The sequence below is a fragment of the Bidens hawaiensis genome, unplaced genomic scaffold, assembly GCF_021521415.1.
Source record: "Bidens hawaiensis isolate Kalapana, Puna unplaced genomic scaffold, B.hawaiensis_p1.1 tig00041639_1, whole genome shotgun sequence".
NCBI classification, from domain to species: domain Eukaryota; kingdom Viridiplantae; phylum Streptophyta; class Magnoliopsida; order Asterales; family Asteraceae; genus Bidens; species Bidens hawaiensis.
The window spans coordinates 4,362-25,299 of NW_027497363.1; the positions used below are offsets into that span (position 1 = coordinate 4,362).

Below are 20,938 nucleotides of genomic sequence, written 5' to 3' on the forward strand. Positions count from 1 at the left end.
TCAAAAAAAGTCAAAACGAGGTCGGGTATGAACCGATTCTGGGTATAGTTGGTATCTGGCCAGGTTTTCCGGGTCGGATTTTGACCGAGTATTTACGGTTCCGGTTCCGGGCACACTTTCAGAGAAAAATCCTATACCAGGTCGTACATGCGGATCGGATATGATTGGAAACTGGTACCGGGTATTTTGTACACCTATACTAAACACTATTTTCAAACTTATAATAAGTTAGTGAAAAGCGGGTCGTATGAACGAACAGGCCCAAACTGTAACCGTAGTATAGCCCACTACTCTTGTTGAAGGTTGGAACCATCTGTACGGATGGACCCGATTAGGTCATTTGACGAGTAGTGACTTCTCGATCTGCAACATTCAATCAATCTCTCTGGCGACGGTACAAGCTCTCTCTTCCGATTCCGATAGGTAAATAAATAAAATAATAATTAGCTCACTCACTCACTCACTCACTCACTCACTCACTCACTCACTCAATCACATACAAACTATATATATACACACATACATATATACATATATTAATTCAATTTCCCCCAATTTTTTACTATATTATTCACTAAACATTTTAACCCTAATTCCCCAATTTTATAACCCTAATTGCCTCAATCGATTGATTATCCGGTCCGTTTGGTTCTGAATTGGCTAATTATCCGTGTGAAATGTATACTACAGAGGTTGTTAATTGGAACCCTAAGTCTTCAGTTTTTGTGGAACAACAAGTGCTATGGCAGATGTTAGGGATATTGATGACCAGGTCGATTTCGAAGATGATAACTATGAGGAAGAGGAGGAGATGGATGATGACGTGGAAGACCACGCAGATGATGATAATGATAGTGATGATAATAATAATAATGATAGTGAGAAGGAGGATGTTAGGGTTTCTGAAGGTGATAATAATAATAATAAAGAGAAGTCATCAGGCTTAGGTGGTGATGATAAGGATAATAAGAAACGTGCTGAGCTGCTTGCGCTTCCGCCGCATGGTTCAGAGGTTTTTATCGGTGGATTGCCTAGGGATGTGGCTGAGGAGGATTTGAGTGAGCTTTGTGAGCCATTTGGTGATGTTGTTGAGGTCAGCCTTTTTAACTGTAATGAAGTAATTTGTGAAAAAAAAGTGTTTTTTTTAACTGTAATTAAGTTATCATTGTCTGTGTGATTGTGCAGGTAAGATTGGTGAGAAATAGGGATACCAATGAAAGTAAAGGTTTTGCATTTGTGGCTTTCAAAAGTAAAGATGTTGCTCAAAAGGCCATTGAAGAGCTACATGACAAAGATTTTAAGGTATATTGTGTAAAATTCTAGGGATGAGCTTTTGGTATCGAGTACGGTACCCAGTAGTTGTTAACTGCATTTCTTGTAATTCGGTCCCGGTACCGGTTTGGTACTGATACCATATAGAGATGATGAGATGAATAAATTTGTAACGGGTACTGTACCGGTTGATCATAGACTCGGTACCCACTTTTCTTGAAATTTGGTACCGGTACGGTACAAATTTCATCCTTAGGGGGTGTTTGGCCTAGCTTTTATTTTTTTGCTTATGTTTGTACTTTAAAGTAGCTTATAGCTTATTTTATATTATTTGATAAGCTCTTTTTAAGTGTTTGGGTTAGCTTATATTCTACAAGTTAATTATGCATCTTAATAAGTTGTTAAATCCACCATTCTTTAATTTGTTAAGAGTAATAAGTTGATTCAGTAATTACTAATCCACCACCATTTAAGAATAAATGAGTAACTTACACCTTTACACAAATAAACTTCTTCAAATAAACTAAAAAACCATATTCAAATAAGCTTCTTAAAGTTAGCTTGTATAAGCTAATAAGCATAAGCTTAAAAAGCTAAAACAAACACCAAGTTAAGCTTATTTTGTTTAAAAAAAGCTAAAAAAGCTATAAGCTTTGTTAAAAAAGCTAGGACAGACACCCCTTTAGTTATTTCAAAATTATAAACTTGTGCTTAATTGTTAGATATGTTATGGATTTGATACTCATTCTTGTGATGTGTTTTGCAGGGTCGTACATTGAGGTGTTCACTTTCTGAATCGAAATACAGGCTATTTATTGGTAACGTGCCAAAGACTTTGACTGAAGATGAGTTCAGGAAAATAATTGAGGAAACGGGCCCGGGTTCAGAAGTCATTGAGCTCATAAAGGTGATATTTTGAGATGGACATATTTTATGAACCATATGTGTCGTCAGTTTAACAGTGTTATAGTTTCTATGCTTAAACTTATATTATATGGTCATTTGTAACCTCAGGATCCTCAGAACCCGTCACGTAACCGTGGGTTTGCTTTTGTTGAGTATTACAACAATGCCTGCGCCGATTACTCAAGACTGAAACTATCTAGTCCAAATTTTAAACTTGATGGAAACACCCCAACGGTTACTTGGGCTGATCCCAAAATCACTCCTGATCACTCTGCTTCTGCCCAGGTTTAAATTAAGTTTGAACTTTTTCCACCATGTTTTATTGTTAGTTTAAAGTTTTAGCAGTGACTTAGCTACTGATTATTAATGAGATTCGTTGCATGGACTAACATATACTGCATTAACTAGCTAATAAGGTGACTTAGTTACTTATTATTATTAAGACTCGCTGTCGTTGAATGGACTAACATATACTGCATTTACTAGCAAACCATTTGATTATATTCAATGGAAGAATTCTTGTAGCATCATATTGGGCTGCTTTCAGATATAATACCGAGCTAGATATGAGCTTTATTTTTAATATGTATGAACATAGGTGGTATTGGTGGCTAGGTGGAACTCTTTGTACTTCACTTTAAGCATGTGAGCTATGGCATTTTATAGCTAAGAAGGCGTTTATAAAGTTTTTTTAAGAATATAATGCGTTCTTTGGCTTTTTGCACTTAAATTTGAAGCCTCAATTTTTGTCTCAGTACTTGAATGGCATGCTGCCAAATATAATATAAAAACATGGATATTGGTTTTGGATAGTTTTTTTTTCGTTGGAGGATGTTTGAACAAATTGCAGTCAACTATTTGTAAATTACTTTAAAAATAATAACATTGTATTATACGTTTTGCATATTTTTAGATAGTTTGCCAAAAGTTGACTGCAATCTGTTCAATAGACATATTCCAAGCTTCAACAAAGTTATCCAAAAACTGTTTATCATGGTTTTTATATTTTATTTGGTAGCATACCATTCGAGTGTTTGAACATTGAAGCCGTTAATTTGTTTTGATTGTAAGCCTTTAGACTGTAGTATTACATACAGACCTCTGTTAAAAAGAATTTCAGTTGTTTTTAGAACTACTTTTGTAGTAACTATATAACTAGTTAGAGAAATAATGTTTCACAATATGGGTCTCATAGTTGTATACTTGTATAAGCGAGTTAGGCGTGACCAAATTAGCACGTGCCAATGACCTTAGCTTGATATGACAATATTGAAAGTTATTTGTTAGATCTAAATCTCAGTAGAGTTAAAGTTTGATATAACCAAATTTACAGGTAAAAGCACTGTACGTGAAGAACATACCTGAGAACACACCAACAGAACAGTTGAAGGAACTATTTCAACGCCATGGGGAAGTCACCCGAGTTGTAACGCCTCCTGCAAAAATAGGCTGTAAACGAGACTTTGGCTTCGTTCATTTCGCAGAAAGATCAAGTGCTTTAAAAGCTGTCAAAGACGGTGAAAGATATGAAATTGATGGTATATATTTTCCCTTTTTTCATAAATATTTAATGTTTTAAGTAAATAATTAGTATGTCACAAACGATCTGCAGGTCAGGTTTTGGAAGTGGTACTTGCAAAGCCACAGAATGACAGAAAATCTGATAATAGTAATAATCCACATCATTCCGGGCCCCACCCAAATTACATCCCGCATACTGCTTATGGTGGCTTTACTGCTGCTAGTCCATATGCTGCACCTAGATACGGGGTTACCCCTTCGTTTCAGCAGGTATTATTATTATTTTTAAATTCTTTTGTAAACCTAGTTGGTTCTTAAAAATGTGTATTAAATTATGTAACAGCCAATGATATATGGAAGAGGACCACTGCCAGGTGGCATGCAGATGGTTCCAATGGTTTTGCCTGATGGTCAAATTGGATATGTTCTGTAAGTAGCCTTTTTTTATTATAGTTGTATCATATATGATTATATAGTGGGAAAGTTAACTAATCAGTTTCATAAATATTAGAGTTAGTTACACTTTGTGTTATCTACTCCTTTAACTATAGGTCAGCTTGCAGTTTGTGTTCTATAACTTTAATAATTTGAATAAGTGCCCTGTATTTGAAAAGTTATAACCATAGTCACATGGATCGCGGTACGTTCCGGTACACGGTACGAAACGTGGTACGCGGTTCGTGCCTTTCTAAAATTCGGTACGAGGGAGGGTAGGTTCATTTGGAACGCCAATTTGGTACGCGGTACGGTGTACCATATACAAAGCCGAATATTCATAATCATAACTCATAAGTGTAAATTCATAATTAAAACAAAATTCATAATCATATTCATAACTAAAAAGTTTATAATCGAAACAGTTATATTCTCGGTCTTTAAAATATTTAACCATCCATATATATTAAAAAAACAATCTTCTATTTTTGAAGATAATATTGAGTTATTGATAACTAATAATTGAGATAAATAAGGAGATCTCAACTGTTTTTTTTTAAATTGAAATTGTCTTTTGGAATTCCGGTACGTGATTTTCTACTATCCGATACGCCGTTTTCTTTAATCGGGAACGAGATTTTGTAAGTGAAAATTCGATTTGTCAATCAAACAGGTACGCTTCTATTTTCCGATCCGGACCGCGTACCATTGGCGATCGGTACGCTTTTGTACCGCGATCCGGTACTAAACGGTCTGGTACGTGGATCGTGGCTGGTGTAGCGTTTCCTGTTACTATGGTTATAACACATTACATCCTATTCACTAACAGAAGTTAGATTTTCTGTCAACTTGTTGTAAGCTGATTGGTATTAACCTTGCAATTACAGGACATAATTTTTAATTGCAAAAGTACCATAAAGAACCAATTTAGTTTTTATTTTTTCTCACAAATGCCTTTCCACTTTTTTTTTTACATGTTAAAGTCCCTATACTTGGTATTTTTGAACATAAACATGAAATAACCTACAATAGCATGTTAAGATGTGTCCACAACTAATTTATTGTATAATAAATCAATTAAAACTCATTTATGTTTTTAAGGGCATCAACTCCTTCTCCAGTCACCTACACTACCATGAACCCACCATTACCACCATACATCCATGTCACCAACCTCACCGACGAATTGGCAACCAAAGTTAGAAACTTGTTGGGCCAGCCATAAAAATATAGAGAAAGGGACATTGGAATATGATCTTGGTTTGTCATCTAGACACAATCATATGCCGGCGGCGAGGCTTCGTCAATTCACCCACCGCTTCTCCTCACCTCCCCTACCATCTTCTTTCTCACAATCTCACCCCATCTGTGTTCACTCAATTTTCGAGTGTTCACATCTCACTCCGCTGCCACCAAAACCCTCAAAATTTCTCTCCGACACCGCCAATTCGCCCAAACCATTTTCTTTCATTCCAACTGCCCCTGAAGTCACTGACATGGTATTAACCGGTTCTAACATTATTCTCGGTCCTTACACCGACAAACACCAAAGTCCCAGGAGGTTCAATTTGTGGAAAGCAGTGTTCGACCCAAGATTGCGCTAACGATGACATATGACTGACCTGAATTACATACTTCACACATAAGGCTATGTGTAGTGGAGGGGCTACAATTGGGGGCGAATTGTGACACGTGGCGCTCAGTCAGCATGGAGTGGAAATTTGTTTTTGGGGTGTAATGGTGTAGGAGCTACAAGTTGGGCCACAGTTTCTTTTTTTATTATTTTCTTTTTATAACTAAACTAATTAAATAAAAACCAATTTATTTAAATAATTAAATAAAAATGTATTAAAATTAAAAAATAAATACAAAAAAAAATACATAAACTAAAAAAAATACACGAATAATAAAAATAAATTATAATAAAAAAACACACCGAAATATAAATATACATAAAAAAACTAATCTATTCGTCTTCGTCTTCGTCCCCGTCGTCGTCATTGTCCTCGTACTCGTCTTCGTCCTCCTCAACGGGACGATTATCCCACACATGTTGAACCAAATCCGCTTTCAGTTGGTTATATATATCACTTGATGTGAGCTGGTGAATGTTATACGTTCGTTGGTCTTGGGTTGGTTCAGGGAACTGTTCTGGAACGCTTTTAGGTATATAGTGTTGACATATTGCTTTTCCCTCGTCTTCTAAAATCATATTATGCAATATGATACACGTATACATGGCATCGCTCATTTTTGCCAACGTCCATACACGACAAGGGTTTTTCACATAATGCCAACGTTTTTTTAGAACCCCGAAACACCTCTCGATATCCTTTCTCGCGGACTCTTGCTTCTTAAAATAATCTTTTTTTTCTTCGATAGGGTCTTGAAACGTCTTGACGATGATCGAGTACTCTGGATATATCCCATCTCCCAAATAGTATCCGTGACGATAGAAGATATCGTTGGCATAAAACGGTAAGACCGGTATGCTACGGCTGATGTAATACTCTAACACGGGTGACGCGTTGAGAACGTTTATGTCGTTGTTGGACCCGACTGAGCCGAAGAAGGCTGACCAAATCCAGAGTTCGTGTGAACAAATTGCTTGAAGACTAACCGTTGGCACTCCATGGTCACCACGAGTGTATTGACCTCGCCATGCGGTTGGACAGTTGGCCCACTCCCAATGCATGCAATCTATACTCCCGATCATGCCTGGAAAAGAATGTTTGCTTTCGTGTACATCATATATGCGAGTCAGGTCGTTTGAAGTAGGAATCCTCAGATAACGACGAGAGTATAATTGTATTATCCCTATACAAATAAATTATTAAACAATATTTATATTAAAAACAATAGTTAATACAAACAATTTAAATATTACCGATGCAAAAATTCTCCAACGCATCTCTCGTTGTTTTCTCAGCCATCTTTAAATAATCGTCATTGATATCGGTCGTGTTGCCGAATGCGAGGATGCGTATAGCCGAAGTACACTTTTGGATGGCGGAGAATCCTAAATATCCTCTTGCATCGGGTTTCTGTTTAAAATACTCATACTCCCGCTCCATATCTCCAACGATGCGCAAAAGTAAACGCTTGGACATCCAAAAACGACGTCGAAACATAGCGTCGTTAAATGTTGGTGAGTCGTCGAAGTAGTCCTTCATCAAACGAGCGTTCGCTTGCGTACGATCCCGAAGGATATATGACCGTCTACGTGGTGCCGTAGATGGAGCAGAGCCGGACACCATGTTATTGACGACGGCCCGAACCGCGTTCGTGACCTCTAAATGCTCTTCCGCTACTTGTCGGTGAATCTGATGAATTCTTCGACTCTCGTTTATTAATTGATCCAAAATCTCGGCAGAGTTCGTGGAATCCGGGGAACTCATTGAGTTTGAAGAAGTATGAAAATAATAAAAATGATTGGTATTTTTATGTTTGTGTTTGTGTATGATAAGGTGAAAATGGTTAGATAAAGTTTGATATATATATTAAGTTTTTAAATAATTTTTTTTATATATAGCCGTTAGGTAACGGCATTATTATTATTATATTATTTTCTTTCCCACTTCACAGCAACAAATATTTGCCGCCCCTGCCCCTTTTCGCCCAATTAACGCGGGGGGGGGGGGGGGTGTTCATCCCCTTTATCGCCCCAAATTCTCACCCAGTACGTTTGGCCTAATTGATACTATAACAGAGAGGGATTTCAGAATAAATTGGTTGGCTTTAATTACTGTAAGGGTAGAGAGAGATTGGTGACCAGAAGTACAGTGGTGAGGGTGGATCCATGATGGCGTAGGACTATAGGTGATTGGAGTAGAGATGACATTAAAACATTAATGTGTTTTAATTGGTTTCTTATATATTAAATAAGTCGTGGGTCCATCTGAACAGGTTATTGTAGGTTATTTCATGTTTATGTTCAAAAGTCCCAAATATAGGGCCTTTAACACGCAAAAAAATGTGGAGCGACTTTTGTGAGAGAATAAAAAATAGACTTTTTTTTTAGGTATTTTCCTAGTTTGTAATGTAGGGATACATTTTTCATTTAAAAAAATAAACAAAATTTGTAATATAGGTGCAATATCATCATTTAGAAAAAGGTTAGCAGGAATTTTTCCATTTGTTAGTGAAAAGGACGAATGGGTTGTAACTTTCCAAATAAATGACAGATTGTAATTATTTATAAGTTATAGGACACAACATGCAAGCTGAATGCTGACACTCTAAATATAATTGTTGATATTATACATGAAATATATGTTATTGTTTTTAAAAAATTTGTCGGGTGCAGGCAACAGCCAGGAACACCACTGCCAGCTGCAAGGCCCCCTCGGAGGAATGAGCGGGGTAGCAGCAACGGGTCAGGAGGACGAGTGCGGGGAGGTAGTAGCGGTGATGATGCGAACCGTGGAAGGTATCGGCCTTACTAATTATGGGACGCACAATGGGTTCATGTAAACCCGTGGTTCATGGATTTAGCTAGATGTATTAGCTATGAAAGACATCTCTACCCCGACGTCAGTCTACCCTCTCCCTCTTTATTGTTAAAAGAAAACTGAAAAAAAGGAAAAATATAGGGAGAATGACGTCCTTAGTTTAGAGTGAAGTTCGAGAGCTCTTATTTTTGTTGCTTGTCGTGTTTTATTTATGTAGTTGATTATAGTGAAGAACATGTTTCTGATTTGCTAATCGTCTTTATGCAAAGGTTTGCAAACGAGTCAAGCTTTATTAAGCTCGAGTTAATAAACGAGCTTGAAACTTATAATGTGCTGAATTCGAACTTTCTAAGCTTCGACTCAAGCTCTATAAATACAAATGTTTAATAAAGAATAGGTTGTTTTTAAATTTAAAGATTTAAGAAGTTAGTTCTAGTTTGATGGACTAAAGCTAGCTTTCTTATGTAAAATGATTATTTAGAGACAATAATGACAGATTTACAAAATTCCGAATAGCCACTGTTAACAAAAGAAGCGAGCAACTTTTATTATTATTATTATTATTATTTTTATTATTATTATTATTATAAAATTAGATATAAAAAATGAAATAATTGTATAGAACTAGAATAGATGACGCAACAAATTAAAATCATTTAAATGTATGTTTTACATATTTTCATGTTTTGTGACTTGTGAGGCCTACATAGATATAAATGACAAAAGATATAAATGACAAAACTGAATCTTTTTTTTCCTTTTATAATATACTTTTAATTGCCAATAGCTCTTCAAATGTGGTTCAAAAGCTCCAAGAAGAACCAGCAATCTACCTGTCAACAGTAAAAAACAAAAGTATAGCATATTGAAAGTGAGAACCCCACAAACAACCTTATTGTTATATCAGATATAACCATTAAAATATAATGATAATAATAATAATAATATATAATATCAGTATATTATATATGTGTCTAGATATGAACAAGCAACAGCTTGATAGCTTTGTTAAAATGGCACGTTGACTATCTTACTAATACCTTAATTAAATATCTAAATCAATATTATGTCACCATGCATGCGGCTTATATACATACCTCCATGATTCTCTTTGATTCTATCTTTTTCATACATATATCACTCTCCCAATTAACGCCTACCGAGTGAAGATTCGAAGCGATTGATTGAATTGGTATGGGATCATCTCACAACACGGAGAGAGAAGCGAAAACAAAGACGATGAAGGTATGGATGTTATGTATTGGATCATTCTTGATAACTATAGTTGGAGGTTTGGTTTTGTTTTTATGGGAAATAAAGCATCATCCTAGTAACAGCCAGTTATGGATGGTTCCTTTTGGCCTCATTATGTTCTTAACACCGGTCTTGGCTGGTCTTGCCGCCTTCATCTCCGACACCTTCACATCAAGGGCAGCTTCCCAACATGTAGATTTTGAATTTTGATGTCGGTTTTGTAAGTGAGAAACGTAGTTAAAATCAAGTTTCCGGTGACATCTATGATGATCTATGTGATGTTCAAATTAGACCACAAGATTACAAAATAAAAATTGGAATTTAAAATCCTTCATTGTATATATTAAAGTTAGTTTCTATGGAGTTGTCTTATTTCTTAACATATTTTTTGTTCTTAAATGAAAACACTTGGTATATATTTATACATATATATTTATATAAATATATGTTTTAATTTTTAAATGCTTCATGCATGGCATCAAATTACCTTCACTAGTGCATATATGGATATTACCTAGTTAAAGCCTCCCTTGGTGATCCACTGGATATTAGATAAATCTCCACGTATATTTTCATTGAGTGACAATAAGGCTTATTGTTAGATACGTAGGTATAAGTTTATACAAATGTTTATAGTATTATATTCATTTAATTAATAAAAAAAATATAATATCAAAGATATACTTTGAATCTATCATTTTCAAATTTTGCCGTTTACGGGTTGATTAAGAGAGAATGCGACTAGTATAATAATCATATTATAAATATTGTGTGTCAAACAAATGAGTAAATATGAATTTTTAAGTGTTCTGAATGTTGTACCTATATGATATTACGGGTTTTATTAATAAAAAATATGATATTAATTATATGTTTTTTATGCGAATACTTAAAGTTGTGTCTATTAAATAAACAAAATAAGTAGCTAGTCAAGAGAGCTGTATCAACAATATAATGATATCTAAACTGACTATCAACCAAAAATTAATAATACTAATTAATAATGAAAGAAAACTTCAAGACTAGAATTACAAAGGTTCGTTTTATAGGGATAGCCTTGTTTCCTTTTTCTTTTTCATTTATGGTCTTGGGTACAAGTCTACTTTCCATAATATAATGTATAATAATTAGTGTATACACTAAAAATTCAAAGTCCTACACATCTTGAGCAAAAGTAAAATCGATGCTAATCTTAAATATAAACTAATTATTCATTTGACGTTTCATGTTAGGTCTAGAACAACTGTAAAGCACAATATAACCGAATTACAATTCGAATGGATTTAATTTGATAGTTGTAGTTGCTTGGATAGTTGAGTTTTATATTTTGCTTGAGTTTTATATTTTAGAAAGCAAAGATAGATTGGTTTAAGCTAATACTACATTTCAAGAAGACACGCCCATTCAAATAATTAGAGGTGGGTGAGTAACATATAATCTATGCCGTTGTTATGTGACAACGATCCTTCTTTTATAAATCCACCCTTGAAGTGGATCTTTTTGTGTATTGGCGTCAAGTCGCACATGCTTCATATATACATGCTTAATCTGATTCTAATAAGAGCAAGGGATGGCAAAAAGAAAAGGAAAAAAAAAACTTTTGCGGGTATGATACAGATATGGGTTTAGGGTACACCTGACCTGATTACCCGAAACAACATACCGATTTACTTATTCCCTTGATTCATTTGACGAATGCCTAATCCTCCCGAAAAAAAAATATTTTTATTTTCTCTTAGCTCTTCTTTACTATGGCTTCATTTTAGTGTTCACTATTCAACAATTCTCATTTAAACATTTTCATAACCGGATACAGGACTAGATCAGTATTCTCACTATCCAAGTTGATTTGGTGTGTTGGCAGTCAGCATTTAACCTAAATGAATCAAGTTACTTGTGATCAAGATATTAAATAGTAAATAGCTATTCTACCACAATCATTGTCAAATCAAACTATATAATGCTGGAACACATGGATCCGTTGTTCGACTTTTGACTTTCAAGAGTCAAACATGTAAGAGAACCATGAAGCCTTTCATTTTGGCTACAAAAAAAAATGCATATTTTGTATAAATATCAATAATTAGACAAAAGATTCAAATAAATAGAAGCCACATTCCAATTAAGCCAAAATATAAACTTGCAAGTAAACAAATTTCCATTTCTCCAAAAACAAAGTTTTCAACAAACACAAAAAAGTTATTAAACCATCCAGTTTGATCATCAATTAAGTACCAGATATAAACCAATATTTTAAAACAGATTCAAACACCTTAATAGAAAAACATAAGCAAACCTGATTGTCTCCTAGAAAGAAGACAAGGCTTCGATGTAACAATGAACACCTTCGAAATCATAGGAGTACTCTTCGTAATTATATAACTCCTTAAAACTCTCGTCGTGAACATTGTACCTTTTCATCTTCAATGCAGTTTCCAGCACCAAGAATGTTTCTTCTTCTTCTTTACCTCTAATCACATCAACAACTTTAAAACCACATATGTGTAAAGGGATCGAGTTCCCGAAATAATCTCTATCCAGATGTTGAAAGATCATTTCCGGGAAATCACCCAGAAGCGCATCAAGCTGTAGTCGATACTTGACAAACCACCCTGAATGATCCCTCAACATCTCGTACACATTTAAGTGTAAAATATCTTCTTTGCGAATGTTTTGTATATGGTGAGGTATTTAATAGAATGTATGTTCATTGCATTAATGTCTCCTTAATGTTATTGTAGCTGAGTGGTATTCGTTTTTGGAACGACTTTGATTAAACGGTGCAGCTAGAATGTTTCCGGAGGAATTGAAATTCTTAAATGGGATTGGAATGTTAAAAACTTTCAAATTACAAAACTACCAACACAGCTCCATTACATCTGAGTCTTCTAAGACCATGTGAAAATCACATAATTCGACTCAAGTGATGATTGTAAACCCCGTTCTAGATTAGTTTCTAGGAATTAATTAAGTGTAGCACTGAACACACTATTCTGGATTAATATGTTTACTGGAGCAGGTATGCAGAGAGAATGGACTCAATGGAGTTGAGTACATGGCTATTGAATCGACTGTTTTTTGTCCTAGTCCGGACCAAACTGATACAATATTAAAAGCAACCCGTTTTGACCCGAACCCAGTATGACCGGAATGGCTGAACCCATTTTAACCTTACACCTTAAAAGCTTTGTTTAGGCAACAAATCATTCGAACAAAAAGGATCCAATTACAATAAATACGTGGATAAGCGAGCAACAAGTTGCGCCAGCACCCCTTTTTTGAATGACAAAACCGATCCTATTGAAAACAAAGTTATAAAGTTGAGTGAAATAATTGAATCATTTTTTAAATTTAAGGGATTTTATTAGAGCATTTTTAATATTCTATTACTATTTTAAAAATTACCTTGATAAATATTTTATTAGTTTTGGGTTGGGACTTGGTTTTTTTGGTTGAAAAACCACTAATTAATTAATTTAACCTTAAAAGTTATTTTCATGATCTTTGTGAAAACTAAATACGTAGAATGATCACTCAACATCTCGTACACATTTAAACATATAAAGTTGTTTTCATGATCTTTGTGAAATTGAAATATTAAATATATATTATCACTAGATTCCCATTATACATCCAACCCCTTAAATAGGGGTAACATTTGCAACCGTTCGATATCTAATTTGAAGTACAAGAAATTCCAATAAAAGGGAGGCCAATGACGACCCTATTCCAGCAAACGGTTGTCGAAAAACCGTGTCTCCAAATAAAGATTCGACACGTATCTTCCTCAAAAATATATTCAAATAACAACATAATAAATAAAAATAAAAATAGAAAAAAAGAAAATTAACAAGGGAGGGAGCAAGGGTACCTTATATCCCGAACGCATCATTATTGTCGACGTCATCATCTCCAATCTATCTCGGGGTTTCTCTAGAGCGTGTATCGTATAGTATTGTATTTTCGAATGAATCCTTATTTATATACATATATATTTTTAATTTAACGATTGAACCAATTATTTATTTTCCACTTAACAATACTCCAAGACAAACACATGAGGCCTCCAACTTATCGTTTCAGTCTCTATATCGACTTTAGTAGTTTTCGTGTCACTATCATGCAATCTTGTAACGGTTTATTACTTTGTTCTGCCTTTCGCAATCATGCTAGTGAATATTATGTATTCAATCCCACCACCAAGCAACTCGCATTTATCCCACCGCTCCCGAACCTCATCTGGTCTATGGCCCTGGCATTTCATCCAACACATTGTGTACACTACAAAGTTGTTTCTGTTTGTCGTTTAAAGCCTCGTAAAAACATGTTTCAGATTCAAGTTTACTCGTCTGATACAAGGACATGGAAGATTTGTGTCGAATCTTTCTCTGCGCAGAAGATATCCAAGTACAGGGACCCCGTTTACTGTAATGGAGCCGTTTATTGGGCTCCCGAATATTGTACTGGCAGTAATTTCGTGTGCTTCAAATTAGATGCTGAACAGTTGCAAATGCTGCCCTTACCGGTGGAGAAGATGTCTTATGGAACAAGTATACTGTATTTTGGGGAATCGAGAGGTCATCTACATTTAATAGTTAACACCACTGGCAAATACGTGTTTAATGTGTACGAGATGCCGACGGATCATTCGGTATGAGTTTCTTGATGAGTTTCTGACCACTTTACGGACTCGATTCTGTATTAAATTTTTTAATGGCGTTAGAGTGGTTGATGTGGTTAGAGGTAAAGAAGAAGAAGATACATTCTTGGTGCTGTCAACTAACGGGAAGATAATAAGGTACAATGTTCACGACAAGAGTTATAAGGAGTTATATGATGGCTGGGTCTTGGATCTCTCATGTTACCATCGTTACATCGACACCTTGTCTTCTTTGTAGAAGACACGTAGGTTTGTTTATGTTTTTTTGTTAAGTTGTTGGAATGCATTTTAAAATATTAGTTTATATCTGGTACTAAGTTGATGATCAAACTGGAAGGTTTAGCAAAGTTTGCGTTTGTTGAAAACTTTGTTTATGGAGAAATGGATGTTTATTTACTTGCAAGTTTATATTTTTGCTTAATTGGAATGTGTGTTTGTGTGTTTATGTGGCTCTGTTTATTAGAACCCGCAATCTGTTTATTAGTTTGTGTTCTTGCTGTGCAAGAAAAAAAAAAGTCTAATTATTGATTTTCATACAACAATATGCACATTGTTGTAGCCAAATTTGTTGGTGTTTTGTTCTAGAATTCATAGACCATTAAGGATGTATATATGATGACTGATGAGCAAGAATCTGAAGGCTTCATGGTTCTGTTACGTATTTGACTCTTGAAAGTCAAACAACAGATGTGTGTGCTCTGGCATTATTTTGTTTTTGTGTGGTCTTAAATGGAATTGGAATGTTAAAAACCTTAAAAATACAAAACTACCCGTTCAGCTCCATTACCTCTGAGTCTTCTAAGACCATGTGAAAATCACATAATTCGACTCAAGTGGCGATTGTAAACCCAGTTCTAGATTAGTTTCTAAGAATTAATTAAGTGTAGCACTGAACACACTATTCTGGATTAATATGTTTACCGGAGCACATTTGTAAATGATATGATTGGTTTTGAAAATATGATGGTGGCGGAATAAGATGGAAGATTACAGTTAGATGGTTTTGAAGGCACATATTGTTCTGATGCAGAGAGAATGGAGTTGAGTAAATGGCTATTGAATCGACTATTTTTCTGTCGTAGTCTGGACCAAACTGATGCATTATTAAAAGCAACTCGTTTTGACCCGAACCCAATAAGAATGATAATCTATTTTTCTTTTATAATAGTAAGAATGATAATCTATAACCAAAGCATTCGGCATTGCTTTCGTGTTGATGTTCTTCATTTGACGTGTCTGTTCATTTTGGCCTATAAACCTTTTTTACTGGTCATGTTACTCACTCTTACCATGAAGAAACAGATATTGCACCTGGTCAAATACAAATACAAATATATCCCATCTCCTTTGAGAAACAGGTAGCATTAGCCCGGCCAGTTTTATTTAATATCATAAGATCTAAGCCATACAATTTTTATACAGAGGTATGATGGAAAAACGGGCAATCCAATTGAGATTTCAAGTCTTCTTCCCAGAGATTGAAAAACGAAACTTTTTCATAATTTTTATTAGTACTACCCCTGATCCACAACTTAAATTCAACATGCCCGGACGTGTTTCTTTGAGTTGGTGTGTGTTTGTTGTCATCAATGCGTGATAAACATTATAAATAAACATTCTGTAGTGGAGTAATCTACCGAGTCAATTGTTACAACCACGGTGGTAGCTACAGGCTTCCACCTCGCCAATCGCCACATACACTAATCACAACTTAAGGCCTGCATAGTGAAGCAAGAGTAATAATACTATATCTATAGCAGAAAACCATACAATTTGGTTACAAAATATGTTCTAACAGAGGTGCACAAACACAAACTAGCAGGCATTACCTTAGTAAACCAAAACTTCACTGAACATTTTAAAACACATTAGAACCATATTTCTTGCTCCTTCCCGCCTTCCCTCCTCTGCTCCTCGACACATGGTTCATAAGCCAAAAAAGTCAACATTGACAATTTCCGATCCCCCAAATCTGATCGATTTTGAAATCCAATCAGCTAGAACAACAATTCCAAAATTAGGAATTTTGAATCTCCCTTTGAAATCTGAATCCAATATGGAGTCAAGCGTGATGATGGGAAATAATGTACATATAATGTTCCAGTTAATATGTTTATGTGAAAGTTATTTGTAGTGAATTATGAATATATCATATATGATGCCGAGCGTTACATGTTTATGTAAAGGGAAAATCCCAAAATGTTCATTTTACCATTCTAAAGTCTAGACTTTGTCCATATTCTTGTATAAAAAAAAATAATTAGATAACGGATTCTAATAAGTAATCACAAAATAACTTCCTACACCAAGAACAAAGGCGCACAAACACAAACTAGCAGGTCATCTAGTCAAGCCAAACCAATTACATAATTGTAAACTATTATTTTCAAAACACCTTATTAACAAAAAAAACATAAACATACCTAACGTACGGTCATTTAGAAAGAAGACAAGGCTTCGATATAACGATGAAAACTTGAAAATTCTTCAAAGTCGTTGGCATCACTATATATCTGATTAAAACTCTTCTTGTCGTAAAATTATCAACACCATGAACTTATTCACTTTTTAGTAATCAAATCGTATAGTTCTTCTTAGGCTCTAACCACAAGATTAGGAGAATCGTGTCCTTTCAATAATATGGGTGAAGATTTGGATCAAGTAGATCCGTGTGTTTTTTATTACAAAAACAGAAGAAAATGTTTGAGCGGGAAAACAACCCAAAGGCAAAGGCTTGATATTGAGTGACACAAGGCACCCAACATTCTACTTGATTAGATAATATAGATCTAGATTTTCTCTACCAAATAGCCTCTAAGGCTACCCGTAGTGGGCGACTAAAAGGGAGCAACCAAGGGCGATAAGGGCGACAAGGGGCGCGAACACCACCCCCGGGGTGATAAAAGCGGCGATAATGGGGTGGGCGACTAGTTTTTTGTGTCCTGCCATGTTTGTTTTTATATTATATTATAATAGTTTGTGTGTGTGTGTAATATACATGTATATTGGGCTACAACACCATTACACCCCTAAAACAAAAACTCACTATTTGCTAACTGGGCGCTACATGGCGTAAATCGCCCTATTTTGTAGCCCTCCACTACACATAGCCTAATTTCAAAATTATAGCATTCTCTCAACAATATTGTTAAAAACATAAAATGAATCTTATTCTAACTTCTAGTAAGGTCAAAAATATCAAATAAGGAGAAGCATATAATTAAGGTAAAGCGAACCAGATTTCACAAGCTACAATCTAGCTTTAAAATGAGTGGATGAAGGTTCGAACACCTTCACTTGCAGTGTTTTATTATATTAATGTGTCTAACCAGCATACAACTAATCACTCAATAATTTTGAAACATTTGGCAATCCGCTTTTTGCGTTAAGAATGATAAAATGCATGGTAACATATATATGGCATCACGTCTCATATTGTGTGTTTTGGGTTGCTAAGAATATGCGTACGGTAACAAAAAATAGATGGGCTTGAAATGTAATTGTTGAGTAGCATAAGGTTATTGTAAACAAGTCCAATTGTACTTAAACAAGTCGATGAGAAACAACATGGTATCGGTGAATTGAGATTATTTCTTCTTCTCATAGGTACTTCTCTTTGTCGATTCTATCGACAAATGTATCGTAATACAAAAGAGGTTAAAAACTTGGGTGGGATTTCATTAGATATAGATTAAACTACTCAAACCTCCTGTAACCACAAAAGTGCTTTTTCTAGATTATTAGCAAAACTAATCAAGTTGATTTTGTATGTTAACAGTTAACCTAATTGAATCAAGTTAATTGTGGCACCATCAATAAGATATTAGATACATATTCTACCACAACCATTGCCAAATCAAACAATTAAATACCGGAACACACATATGTTGTTTGACTTTCAAGAGTCAAACGAGTAAGAGAACCATGAAGCCTTTCAGCTTCTTGCTCATCATATGGGCAGCGTTAATGTCTATGAATTCTAGAACAAAAAACAGATAAAAGTTGATAATAAACAAAGTTTGAAACACACGCAAACCATTGCTAATATTTGTACACACATTCAAAGAACCTCAACAGGGAAACATAAACAATCCTAATTGCCTACTAGAAAGAAGACAAGGTTTCGATGTAGCGATGAAAACTTGAGAAATTAACTAAGCAACATTCTTTACCATATAACTCCTTAAAACTCTTGTCGTGAACATTGTACCTTATCATCTTAAAAGGAGTTATCAACACCAAGAATGTGTCTTCTTCTTCTTCTTCTTCTTCTTCTTCTTCTTCTTCTTCTTCTTCTTCTTCTTCTTCTTCTTCTTCTTCTCTAACCACATCAATGACTTTAAAATCACATTGCCATGGATATTCCATTATTTCCCCAAAAACATCATACATCTCATATTGAGAGATCAAGCACGGGAAATCACGCAGAAGCGCATCAAGTTGTAGTTGATACTTGACAAACCACCCCGAATGATCCGTCATCATCTCGTACACATTCACGTGCAAAATGTATTCATCATCATCCGTGTGAAATACTAAATGTAGATGACCTCTTGATTCCCCAAAATACATTATACTTGTTTCATAAGACATCATCTCCGCTGGGAAGGGAATCACTTGCAGCTGTTCAGCATCTAACTTGAAGTATAATAAATTATTTTGAGTAGAGGGAGCCCAATAAACGGCTCCATTCCAGTAAACCGGGTGGCGGAAGATGGGTTTTGGCATATAGAAAGATTCGAAGTAAGAGTCGATACAAATCTTCCATTTCCTCGTATCAGACGAGTAGACTTGAATCTGAAAGAAGTTTTCGTATGGCGTTAAATCAACAACTTTGTAGTGCATACAATGCGTTTGATGAAATGCGAGAGCCATAGAACATACGCCTTTGGGGACAGATGGGATGATTTCCAATTGCTTGGTGGTGGGATTGAATACATAATGTCCATTAGCATGGTTGCGACGGGCATAACAAAGTAACAAACCGTTACAAGAATGCAGGATTTTGACATTGGAATGATTAAAGTAGAAATCTAGACTACCGAAAGAAGGAGTGCTTCGGTTTTCAACGTCAAACGGGACATATATATCGCCAGTAAGATGAGCAATAGATTCTGAAAAGATGAATTTATAAGTGTTGCAAAAAGACCAGGAGATTTAGAAAGGCTATTATTATTATCATACCGGTGGGTGAAATGACTGTTAGTCAAAAGCAACCGCCAGTGTTTACATACGGATTTGAAACAAAGGATAGACGTAGCGGGGAGGCGGATAAAGATTTCGGTTAAAAGGTCTTCGCTGGAAGCGATCCGTGTTCCCGACTGAGTGGATGATCGATGATCCATGGAAGACTTCAAGAAGCAGGTTTCTTTGATTGTGTCGATTAAATATTGGAATCCTTCCATGGAGGATGATCAAACAAAGATTATCATAAACACCAAAGTTGTATATTTAGGGCGGCAATTAGGATTGATTAACCCTAAGCCGTAGAGAGAGAGCCAAGAAGACACTTGAGACCTCAAACTTATGTAAGATTAGCATAGTAGCCCTTACTAGTTTTTATTTTTTTTATAAGTCACACTAGTGTCAATATTGTTTTGTTCATGTACCATATGTTTTTTATTTCCAAGGATGTTTGTTGATTTTTTTCCAGTACCATATTTGATTAGTAAAACATATTAAATTGTTTATCGTAAGTTACGCGAGTTCGGCTATTGATTTAAGCGTATACGAGTATCGATACTGTTTTGAACGTCTTCTAATTTACCTTTTGTGTTTAGCGTCAGTACGGTATGGTTTTTTAAAATATTTTTATAAAATAAGTGTTACCAATACCATATTTAATATTTTAATACATTAATTTCTTATTATAAGTTATAAGAGTGTCGATACTGTTTTCTACGTTGACATATTACTTTTTATAAAAAAATTAGTGTAGAGATTGTAACGAACTTAACACATAGCAACCGAATGCGTGTTAATGCGTCGTCGTGGGGTACAAAACGAGTTACTATCAATATAGAAACGAGACTCGTGCATTCTTCCATCATTACGTTATTTCATACTCGAGTATTATGTTACCAACTGGAACTTAAATACTTGGTCCAGATCAGTCAATAAATATCGGAACTCAAATATTTACTCCATATGGACATTTTGTACTTGTCAAGGACTTAAAGTGAACATTTTGTCCTTGTTAACAGTTACCAATCTTATTAATAATAAATGGGCTGACTTAATGGGGTTTAAAAAAAATAGCGCAATTTTTAATTTGGGTCTACTCAAATTACACAACAAGAGTCAATATAGGTTGATTCGAATTAAATACCGGGTCAAAATGGGTAACTTGATAATACTTGCTAACGCCCATGGTTCGTCACCGCCAACACATCTTAGAACGCCAATGCTGCCAGCGCTACCCTCCTACTGATGCAGCCAC

General features: G+C 35.1%; 4 protein-coding genes across 5 annotated transcripts; 2 read left to right on the plus strand and 2 right to left on the minus strand.

Moving 5' to 3' along the window:
• The first annotated feature begins 509 nt into the window (after nt 1-509).
• Nucleotides 510-8,829, plus strand: LOC143593063 (heterogeneous nuclear ribonucleoprotein Q-like). 2 transcript variants are annotated; one of them, XM_077072807.1, is made up of 8 exons: nt 510-1,093; nt 1,186-1,302; nt 2,039-2,179; nt 2,287-2,463; nt 3,512-3,716; nt 3,791-3,969; nt 4,040-4,128; nt 8,441-8,829. In XM_077072807.1, exons 1-8 carry the CDS (start codon nt 743-745, stop codon nt 8,577-8,579), a joined length of 1,398 nt encoding a protein of 465 aa, XP_076928922.1. In that variant the 5' UTR covers nt 510-742; the 3' UTR covers nt 8,580-8,829. The 2 variants fall into 2 exon arrangements, with proteins under 2 accessions (XP_076928922.1, XP_076928924.1); XM_077072809.1 differs by having other exon boundaries at nt 4,043-4,128.
• On the minus strand, nt 5,913-7,591 carry LOC143593062 (uncharacterized). The gene is made up of 2 exons (XM_077072806.1): nt 7,022-7,591; nt 5,913-6,951 (listed from the first exon to the last, which is right to left on the minus strand). Exons 1-2 carry the CDS (start codon nt 7,530-7,532, stop codon nt 6,101-6,103), a joined length of 1,362 nt encoding a protein of 453 aa, XP_076928921.1. The 5' UTR covers nt 7,533-7,591; the 3' UTR covers nt 5,913-6,100.
• Nucleotides 8,830-13,896: 5,067 nt separating the features above from the next.
• On the plus strand, nt 13,897-14,496 carry LOC143593059 (F-box protein At5g07610-like). The gene has a single exon (XM_077072804.1). The coding sequence runs from the start codon at nt 13,897-13,899 to the stop codon at nt 14,494-14,496; it is 600 nt and encodes a 199-aa protein (XP_076928919.1).
• A 3,973-nt stretch (nt 14,497-18,469) lies between these two features.
• Nucleotides 18,470-19,613, minus strand: LOC143593061 (F-box protein At5g07610-like; the record flags this gene model as incomplete). Its single annotated transcript, XM_077072805.1, has 2 exons — nt 18,470-18,478; nt 18,826-19,613. Coding segments are annotated over 2 exons (797 nt in total), but the record flags the coding sequence as incomplete, so codon positions are not given.
• Nucleotides 19,614-20,938: the final 1,325 nt, after the last annotated feature.